This window comes from Petromyzon marinus, unplaced genomic scaffold (genome assembly GCF_048934315.1).
Source record: "Petromyzon marinus isolate PM22_M1 ecotype Great Lakes invasive population unplaced genomic scaffold, UKy_Petmar_22M1.pri1.0 PM_Scaffold_101, whole genome shotgun sequence".
Classification (NCBI taxonomy): domain Eukaryota; kingdom Metazoa; phylum Chordata; class Hyperoartia; order Petromyzontiformes; family Petromyzontidae; genus Petromyzon; species Petromyzon marinus.
This window is the reverse complement of record NW_027423060.1, coordinates 305,001-315,665: the sequence shown is the minus strand read 5'-3', so window position 1 is coordinate 315,665 and position 10,665 is coordinate 305,001. Positions and strand designations below refer to the sequence as shown.

Here is a 10,665-nt window from a genome sequence, read left to right as displayed (position 1 = left end):
TGAGTGAGTGGTGAGTGGGTGGGTGGGTGAGTGAGTGGGTGAGTGAGTGAGTGAGTGGGGTGAGTGAGTGAGTGGGTGAGTGAGTGAGTGAGTGGGTGAGTGAGTGGGTGAGTGAGTGGTGAGTGAGTGGTGTGAGTGAGTGGTGAGTGAGTGGGTGAGTGAGTGGTGAGTGAGTGGTGAGTGGGTGGGTGGGTGAGTGAGTGGGTGAGTGAGTGAGTGAGTGAGTGGGTGAGTGAGTGGGGTGGGTGAGTGGGTGAGTGAGTGAGTGAGTGGGTGAGTGAGTGGGTGAGTGAGTGGGTGAGTGAGTGAGTGAGTGGGTGAGTGAGTGAGTGGGTGGGTGAGTGGGTGAGTGAGTGAGTGAGTGGGTGAGTGGATGAGTGAGTGAGTGGTGAGTCAGTGGTGAGTGAGTGAGTGATTGGTGAGTGAGTGGGTGAGTGAGTGAGTGGGTGAGTGGGTGAGTGAGTGAGTGGGTGAGTGGGTGTGAGTGAGTGGGTGGGTGAGTGAGTGGGGTTAGTGGGTGAGTGAGTGAGTGAGTGGGTGGGTGAGTGAGTGGGTGAGTGGGTGAGTGAGTGAGTGAGTGGGTGGGTGAGTGAGTGGGTGAGTGGGTGAGCGGGTGAGTGAGTGGTGAGTGAGTGGTGAGTAAGTGGTGAGTGAGTGAGTGGGTGGGTAAGTGAGTGGTGAGTGAGTGGGTGAGTGAGTGAGTGAGTGGGTGAGTGAGTGAGTGAGTGGGTGAGTGAGTGAGTGAGTGGGTGAGTGAGTGAGTGAGTGGGTGAGTGAGTGAGTGAGTGGGTGAGTGAGTGGGTGAGTGAGTGAGTGGGTGAGTGAGTGAGTGAGTGGGTGAGTGAGTGAGTGGTGAGTGAGTGGTGAGTGAGTGAGTGGGTGAGTGAGTGGGTGAGTGAATGGTGAGTGAGTGGTGAGTGAGTGGTGAGTGAGTGGGTGAGTGAGTGGTGAGTGAGTGGGTGAGTGAGTGGTGAGTGAGTGGTGAGTGAGTGGGTGAGTGAGTGGTGAGTGAGTGAGTGAGTGGGTGGGTGGGTGAGTGAGTGGGTGAGTGAGTGAGTGAGTGGGTGAGTGAGTGAGTGAGTGGGTGAGTGAGTGAGTGAGTGATGGGTGAGTGAGTGAGTGAGTGGGTGAGTGAGTGAGTGGGTGAATGAGGGTGAGTGAGTGGGTGAGTGAGTGAGTGGGTGGGTGAGTGGGTGAGTGGTGAGTGAGTGGTGAGTGAGTGGTGAGGGAGTGGGTGGGTGAGTGAGTGGTGAGTGAGTGGTGAGTGGGTGGGTGGGTGAGTGAGTGGGTGAGTGAGTGAGTGAGTGGGTGAGTGAGTGAGTGGGTGAGTGAGTGAGTGAGTGGGTGAGTGAGTGGGTGAGTGAGTGGGTGAGTGAGTGGTGAGTGAGTGGTGAGTGAGTGGGAGTGTGAGTGAGTGGTGAGTGAGTGGTGAGTGGAGTGGGTGAGTGAGTGAGTGAGTGAGTGAGTGAGTGGGTGAGTGTGAGTGGGTGGGTGAGTGGGTGAGTGAGTGAGTGAGTGGGTGAGTGAGTGGGTGAGTGAGTGGGTGAGTGAGTGAGTGAGTGGGTGGTGAGTGAGTGGGTGAGTGGGTGAGTGGGTGAGTGAGTGAGTGGGTGGGTGAGTGGGTGAGTGAAGTGAGTGGTGAGTCAGTGGTGAGTGAGTGAGTGATTGGTGAGTGGTGAGTGAGTGAGTGAGGTGGGTGAGTGGGTGAGTGAGTGAGTGGGTGAGTGGGTGAGTGATGGGTGAGTGGGTGGTGAGTGGGTGAGTGGGTGAGTGAGTGAGTGAGTGGGTGGTGAGTGAGTGGTGAGTGAGGGTGAGTGAGAGTGAGTGGGTGGGTGAGTGAGTGGGTGAGTGGGAGTGAGTGAGTGGGTGAGTGAGTGAGTGAGTGAGTGGGTGAGTGGGTGAGTGGGTGAGTGAGTGGGTGAGTGAGTGAGTGAGTGGTGAGTGAGTGAGTGAGTGGTGAGTGAGTGAGTGGGTGAGTGAGTGAGTGGGTGAGTGAGTGAGTGAGTGGGTGAGTGAGTGGGTGAGTGGGTGAGTGAGTGAGTGAGTGAGTGAGTGAGTGGGTGAGTGGGTGAGTGAGTGGGTGGGTGAGTGAGTGAGTGGTGAGTGAGTGGTGAGTGAGTGGTGAGTGAGTGGTGAGTGAGTGGGTGAGTGGGTGAGTGAGTGAGTGAGTGGGTGAGTGAGAGTGATTGGGGGGTGAGTGGGTGAGTGAGTGAGTGAGTGGGTGAGTGGGTGAGTGGGTGGGTGGGTGAGTGGGTGAGTGGGTGAGTGGGTGGGTGGGTGGGTGGTGAGTGAGTGAGTGAGGTGAGTGGGTGAGTGAGTGGTGTGAGTGAGTGGGTGAGTGAGTGGTGAGTGAGTGGTGAGTGAGTGGGTGAGTGAGTGGTGAGTGAGTGGTGAGTGGGTGGGTGGGTGAGTGAGTGGGTGAGTGAGTGAGTGGGTGGGTGAGTGAGTGAGTGAGTGGGTGAGTGAGTGAGTGAGTGGGTGAGTGAGTGAGTGAGTGGGTGAGTGAGTGAGTGGGTGAATGAGTGAGTGAGTGGGTGAGTGAGTGAGTGGGTGGGTGAGTGGGTGAGTGGTGAGTGAGTGGTGAGTGAGTGGTGAGGGAGTGGGTGAGTGAGTGGTGAGTGGGTGGGTGGTGAGTGAGTGGGTGAGTGAGTGAGTGAGTGAGTGGGTGAGTGAGTGAGTGGGTGGGTGAGTGGGTGAGTGAGTGAGTGAGTGGGTGAGTGAGAGATGAGTGAGTGAGTGGGTGAGTGGTGAGTGGGTGGTGAGTGAGTGGGGTGGGTGAGTGGGTGAGTGAGTGAGTGAGTGGGTGAGTGGATGAGTGAGTGAGTGGTGAGTCAGTGGTGAGTGAGTGAGGTGATTGGTGAGTGAGTGGTGAGTGAGTGAGTGGGTGAGTGGGTGAGTGAGTGAGTGGGTGAGTGGGTGAGTGAGTGGGTGGGTGAGTGAGTGGGTGAGTGGGTGAGTGAGTGAGTGAGTGGGTGGGTGAGTGAGTGGGTGAGTGGGTGAGTGAGTGAGTGAGTGGGTGGGTGAGTGAGTGGGTGAGTGGGTGAGCGAGTGAGTGAGTGGGTGAGTGAGTGGGTGAGTGGGTGAGTGAGTGAGTGAGTGGGTGAGTGAGTGAGTGAGTGGTGAGTAGTGAGTGAGTGGTGAGTGAGTGAGTGGGTGAGTGAGTGAGTGGGTGAGTGAGTGAGTGAGTGGGTGAGTGAGTGGGTGAGTGGGTGAGTGCTGTAGTGAGTGAGTGAGTGGGTGAGTGGGTGAGTGGGTGGGTGGGTGAGTGAGTGAGTGGTGAGTGAGTGGTGAGTGAGTGGTGAGTGAGTGGGTGAGTGGGTGAGTGAGTGAGTGAGTGGGTGAGTGAGTGATTGGGTGGGTGAGTGGGTGAGTGAGTGAGTGAGTGGGTGAGTGGGTGAGTGGGTGGGTGGGTGAGTGGTGAGTGGGTGAGTGGGTGGGTGGGTGGGTGAGTGAGTGAGTGGGTGAGTGGGTGAGTGGTGAGTGAGTGAGTGAGTGGGTGGGTGGGTGAGTGAGTGAGTGAGTGGGTGAGTGAGTGAGTGAGTGGGTGAGTGGTGAGTGAGTGAGTTGAGTGAGTGGGTGGGTGAGTGAGTGGGTGAGTGAGTGGTGAGTGAGTGAGTGAGTGAGTGGTGAGTGAGTGGTGAGTAAGTGGTGAGTGGGTGAGTGGGTGGGTAAGTGAGTGGTGAGTGAGTGGGTGAGTGAGTGAGTGAGTGGGTGAGTGAGTGAGTGAGTGGGTGAGTGAGTGAGTGAGTGGGTGAGTGAGTGAGTGCGTGAGTGAGTGAGTGGGTGAGTGAGTGAGTGGGTGGGTGAGTGAGTGAGTGAGTGGGTGAGTGAGTGAGTGAGTGGGTGAGTGAGTGAGTGAGTGGGTGAGTGAGTGAGTGAGTGGGTGAGTGAGTGAGTGAGTGGGTGAGTGAGTGGGTGAGTGAGTGAGTGAGTGAGTGGGTGAGTGAGTGAGTGGTGAGTGAGTGGTGAGTGAGTGAGTGGGTGAATGAGTGGGTGAGTGAATGGTGAGTGAGGTGGTGAGTGAGTGGTGAGTGAGTGGGTGAGTGAGTGGGTGAGTGAGTGGGTGAGTGATTGGTGAGTGAGTGGTGAGTGAGTGGGTGAGTGAGTGGTGAGTGAGTGGTGAGTGGGTGGGTGGGTGAGTGAGTGGGTGAGTGAGTGGTGGTGGGTGAGTGAGTGAGTGAGTGGGTGAGTGAGTGAGTGAGTGGGTGAGTGAGTGAGTGGGGTGGAGTGAGTGAGTGGGTGAGTGAGTGAGTGAGTGGGTGAGTGAGTGAGTGGGTGGGTGAGTGGGTGAGTGGTGAGTGAGTGGTGAGTGAGTGGTGAGTGAGTGGGTGTGAGTGGTGAGTGAGTGGTGAGTGGGTGGGTGGGTGAGTGAGTGGGTGAGTGAGTGAGTGAGTGGGAGTGAGTGAGAGGGCGTGAGTGAGTGAGTGAGTGGTGAGTGAGTGGGTGAGTGAGTGGGTGAGTGAGTGGGTGAGTGAGTGGTGAGTGAGTGGGTGAGTGAGTGGTGAGTGAGTGGTGAGTGGGTGGGTGGGTGAGTGAGTGGGTGAGTGAGTGAGTGAGTGGGTGAGTGAGTGAGTGGGTGGGTGAGTGGGTGAGTGAGTGAGTGAGTGGGTGAGTGAGTGGGTGAGTGAGTGGGTGAGTGAGTGAGTGAGTGGGTGAGTGAGTGAGTGGGTGGGTGAGTGGGTGAGTGAGTGAGTGAGTGGGTGAGTGGATGAGCGAGTGAGTGGTGATTCAGTGGTGAGTGAGTGAGTGATTGGTGAGTGAGTGGTGAGTGAGTGAGTGGGTGAGTGGGTGAGTGAGTGAGTGGGGGGTGAGTGGGTGAGTGAGTGGGTGGGTGAGTGAGTGGGTGAGTGGGTGAGTGAGTAGTGAGTGGGTGGGTGAGTGAGTGGGTGAGTGGGTGAGTGAGTGAGTGAGTGGGTGGGTGAGTGAGTGGGTGAGTGGGTGAGTGAGTGAGTGAGTGGGTGAGTGAGTGGGTGAGTGGGTGAGTGAGTGAGTGAGTGGGTGAGTGAGTGAGTGAGTGGTGAGTGAGTGAGTGAGTGGTGAGTGAGTGAGTGGGTGAGTGAGTGAGTGGGTGAGTGAGTGAGTGAGTGGGTGAGTGAGTGGGTGAGTGGGTGAGTGCTGTAGTGAGTGAGTGAGTGGGTGAGTGGGTGAGTGGGTGGGTGGTGTGAGTGAGTGGGGAGTGGTGGTGAGTGAGTGGTGAGTGAGTGGTGAGTGAGTGGTGAGTGAGTGAGTGAGTGGGTGAGTGAGTGATTGGGTGGGTGAGTGGGTGAGTGGTGTGAGTGGGTGAGTGGGTGAGTGGGTGAGTGGGTGAGTGGGAGGGGGGTGAGTGGGTGGGTGGGTGGGTGAGTGAGTGAGTGGGTGAGTGGGTGAGTGAGTGAGTGAGTGGGTGGGTGGGTGAGTGAGTGAGTGAGTGGGTGAGTGGGTGAGTGGGTGAGTAAGTGAATGAGTGGGTGAGTGGGTGAGTGGGTGGGTGGGTGAGTGGGTGAGTGGGTGAGTGAGTGGGTGATGGTGGTGATGGTGATGGTGGTGATGATGGTGATGGTGGTGATGGTGGTGATGGTGATGGTGGTGATGATGGTTGTGATGGTGATGGTGGTGATGGTGGTGATGGTGGTGATTTGGTGATGGTGTTGATGGTGGTGCTGGTGATGTAGGTGATGATGGTGATGGTGGTGATGGTGGTGGTGATGGTGATGGTGTGATGATGGTGGTGGTGGTGATGGTGATGGTGATTATGTTGATGGTGGTGATGGTGGTGATGGGGATGTGATGATGATGATGGTGGTGATGTGATGATGATGGTGATGATGATGGTGATGATGTGATGTGGTGATGATGTAGGTGAGACTGATGATGATGAGAGTGATGTTGATGATGATGATGTTGTGATGGTGATGATGGTGATGATGATGGTGATGTGATGATGTTGTGATGATGATGTTGATGTGATGATGTGATGATGATGATGGTGATGATGATGTTGTGATGATGATGTTGTTGTTGTTGTTGATGATGTAGGTGAGAGTGATGGTGATGATGATGATGGTGATGATGGTTGTGATGAGTATGATGATGTTGTGATGATGATGGTGGTGGTGATGTAGGTGAGAGTGATGATGATGATGTTGTGATGATGATGTAGGTGAGAGTGATGATGGTGATGATGGTGATGATGATGTTGTGATGATGTTGTTGATGATGATGATGATGTGATGATGTTGTTGTAGGTGAGAGTGATGATGATGATGATGGTGATGATGATGGTGATGATGATGTTGTTGTAGGTGAGAGTGATGGAGGAGAGTGATGATGGTGATGATGATGATGTGTGGTGATGATGTGATGATGATGGTGGTGATGATGATGATGTAGGTGAGAGTGATGATGATGATGATGTTGTGATGATGATGTTGATGATGATGATGGTGATGATGATGATGGTGATGATGACATAGGTGAGAGTGATGATGATGTGATGTGATGTTGATGATGATGATGGTGATGATGATGTAGGTGAGAGTGATGATGATGAGTATGATGATGTGATGATGATGATGGTGATGATGATGATGATGTGATGATGTGATGATGTTGTTGTAGGTGAGAGTGATGATGGATGTGATGATGATGATGTTGTAGGTGAGAGTGATGGAGGAGAGTGATGATGGTGATGATGATGTTGTGATGATGATGTTGTAGGTGAGAGTGATGATGATGATGATGATGGTGGGAGTGATGATGATGTGATGATGATGATGTGGATGATGATGATGTTGATGATGATGAGTATGATGATGTGATGATGGTGATGATGTGATGATGATGATGTGATGATGTTGTTGTTGTTGTTGATGATGTTGTAGGTAAGAGTGATGATGATGATGATGATGGTGGTGATGATGATGTTGTGATGATGGTGATGATGTTGTAGGTGAGAGTGATGATGTTGTTGTTGTTGATGATGATGTGATGATGATGTGATGATGTTGTGATGATGTTGTAGGTGAGAGTGATGATGATGATGATGATGTAGTTGATGATGATGTTGTTGTTGTTGATGTTGTGATGATGATGATGTTATAGGTGAGAGTGATGGAGGAGAGTGATGATGATGTTGTGATGATGTTGTGATGATGATGTGATGGTGATGATGATGTTGTGATGATGTTGTTGTTGTGATGGTGATGATGATGTTGTGATGATGTTGTAGGTGAGAGTGATGATGGTGATGATGATGGTGTTGTAGGTGAGAGTGATGGAGGAGAGTGATGATGGTGATGATGATGTGATGATGATGTTGTAGGTGAGAGTGATGATGATGATGATGTAGTTGATGATGATGTGATGATGTTGTTGTTGTTGATGATGATGATGATGTTGTGATGATGTTGTTGTGTTGTTGTTGTGATGATGGTGGTGATAGTGGTGATGATGGTGGTGATGATGTTAGTGATGGTGGTGGTAGTGATGGTGGTGATGATGTTGATGTTGTGATGTTGTTGTAGGTGAGAGTGATGATGATGTGATGATGTTGTTGTTGTTGATGATGATGTTGTGATGATGTGATGATGTGGTGATGTTGTTGTAGGTGAGAGTGATGATGATGGTGATGATGATGTAGGTGAGAGTGATGGTGATGATGATGATGTTGTTGTGATGATGATGTTGTGATGATGATGATGTTGTGATGATGATGATGTTGTGTTGTTGTTGTAGGTGAGAGTGATGGAGGAGAGTGATGATGATGATGTTGTGATGATGTTGTAGGTGAGAGTGATGATGGTGATGATGATGATGATGTTGTGATGTTGTTGTTGTTGATGATGTTGTTGTAGGTGAGAGTGATGATGATGATGTGATGATGTTGTTGTTGATGTTGTTGTTGTGATAATGATGTTGTTGTTGTTGTTGATGATGTGATGATGGTGATGTTGTTGTTGATGATGTTGTGATGTTGTTGTAGGTGAGAGTGATGGAGGAGAGTGATGATGGAGATGATGATGTTGTGATGTTGTTGATGTTGTGATGATGTTGTTGTAGGTGAGAGTGATGATAATGATGTGATGATGGTGATGATGTTGTGATGTTGTTGATGTTGTGATGATGTTGTTGTAGGTGAGAGTGATGGAGGAGAGTGATGATGGTGATGATGATGATGATGTAGGTGAGAGTGATGATGATGATGTGATGATGGTGATGATGATGGTGATGATGTGATGATGATGATGGTGATGATGATGATGGTGATGTTGTTGTTGTTGTTGATGATGTTGTGATGATGATGTTGTTGTTGTTGTTGTTGATGATGATGATGTTGTTGTTGTGATGATGTTGTGATGATGTTGTAGGTGAGAGTGATGATGATGATGATGTAGTTGATGATGATGTTGTGATGATGATGATGTTGTAGGTGAGAGTGATGATGATGATGATGTTGTTGTTGTTGTTGATGATGATGATGATGTTGTGATGATGTTGTAGGTGAGAGTGATGATGATGATGATGTAGTTGATGATGATGTTGTGATGATGATGATGTTGTAGGTGAGAGTGATGATGATGATGATGTTGTTGTTGTTGTTGTTGATGATGATGATGATGTTGTGATGATGTTGTTGTTGTTGTTGATGATGATGATGTTGTGATGATGTTGTAGGTGAGAGTGATGATGATGATGATGTAGTTGATGATGATGTTGTGATGATGATGATGTTGTAGGTGAGAGTGATGATGATGATGATGTTGTTGTTGTTGTTGTTGATGATGATGATGATGTGATGATGTTGTTGTTGATGTTGTTGTTGTGATAATGATGATGATGTTGTTGTTGATGATGATGATGTTGTTGTTGTGATGATGTTGTGATGATGTTGTTGTTGTTGATGATGATGATGATGTTGTGATGATGTTGTGATGATGTTGTTGTTGTTGATGATGATGATGTTGTTGTTGTGATGATGTTGTGATGATGTTGTTGTTGTTGATGATGGTGATGATGTTGTGATGATGTTGTGATGTTGTTGTTGTTGTTGATGATGATGATGTTGTTGTTGTGATGATGTTGTGATGATGTTGTTGTTGTTGTTGATGATGATGATGTTGTTGTTGTGATGATGTTGTGATGATGTTGTAGGTGAGAGTGATGATGGTGATGATGATGTAGTTGATGATGATGTTGTGATGATGATGATGTTGTAGGTGAGAGTGATGATGATGTTGTTGTTGTTGTTGTTGTTGATGATGATGATGATGATGTTGTGATGATGTTGTGATGATGTTGTGATGATGATGATGTTGTAGGTGAGAGTGATGATGATGATGTTGTTGTTGTTGTTGTTGATGATGATGATGATGTTGTGATGATGTTGTGATGATGTTGTGATGATGATGATGTTGTAGGTGAGAGTGATGATGATGATGATGTTGTTGTTGTTGTTGTTGTTGTTGTTGATGATGATGATGATGATGTTGTGATGATGTTGTGATGATGATGTGATGATGATGATGTTGCAGGTGAGAGTGATGATGATGATGATGTTGTTGTTGTTGTTGTTGATGATGATGATGATGATGTTGTGATGATGTTGTGATGATGATGATGTTGCAGGTGAGAGTGATGATGATGATGATGTTGTTGTGATGATGTTGTGATGATGTTGTGATGATGATGTTGTAGGTGAGAGTGATGATGATGATGATGTTGTTGTTGTTGATGATGATGATGTTGTGATGATGTTGTGATGATGATGATGATGATGTTGTGATGATGTTGTGATGATGATGTTGCAGGTGAGAGTGATGATGATGATGATGTTGTTGTTGTTGTTGTTGTTGATGATGATGATGATGTTGTGATGATGTTGTGATGATGATGTTGCAGGTGAGAGTGATGATGATGATGATGATGTTGTTGTTGTTGTTGATGATGTTGTTGTTGTGATGATGTTGTGATGATGATGATGTTGATGATGTTGTGATGATGATGTTGTGATGATGATGTTGCAGGTGAGAGTGATGGAGGAGAGTGATGATGATGATGATGATGTTGTGATGATGATGTTGCAGGTGAGAGTGATGGAGGAGAAGGCGGCTGAGTCTGCTCAGCGCGCTGTCACCATGGAGGAAGAAATTCGTCGTGGAAGTGCAGCAAAGACTCAGCTAGAGACGTTCAAACGTCAGGTGGAGTCACTCACCACTCACTCACCACTCACTCACCACTCACTCACCACTCACTCACCACTCACTCACCACTCACTCACTCACTCACCACTCACTCACCACTCACTCACTCACCACTCACTCACCACTCACTCACTCACTCACCACTCACTCACTCACTCACCACTCACGCACCACTCACTCACCACTCACTCACTCACTCACCACTCACGCACCACTCACTCACCACTCACTCACTCACTCACCACTCACTCACTCACTCACCACTCACTCACCACTCACTCACTCACCACTCACTCACCACTCACTCACCCACTCACCACTCAGTCACCCACTCACCACCCACTCACTCACCACTCAGCTAGAGACGTTCAAACGTCAGGTGGAGTCACTCACCACTCACTCACCACTCACTCACCACTCACTCACCACTCACTCACCACTCACTCACTCACTCACCACTCAGTCACCCACTCACCACCCACTCAAT

At 49.4% G+C, this 10,665-nt stretch overlaps 1 protein-coding gene across 1 annotated transcript in view; it reads left to right on the top strand.

Moving 5' to 3' along the window:
• Positions 1-9,995: 9,995 nt before the first annotated feature.
• The window catches only part of LOC142922559 (protein Hook homolog 3-like), a 68,734-nt gene continuing 68,064 nt past the window's right edge, over positions 9,996-10,665 (top strand). Inside the window, exon 1 of the mRNA XM_076063345.1 lies at positions 9,996-10,175. Coding sequence (XP_075919460.1) covers positions 10,011-10,175 — 165 coding nt within the window. The 5' untranslated portion in view covers positions 9,996-10,010. The remainder of the gene's footprint in view (positions 10,176-10,665) is intronic.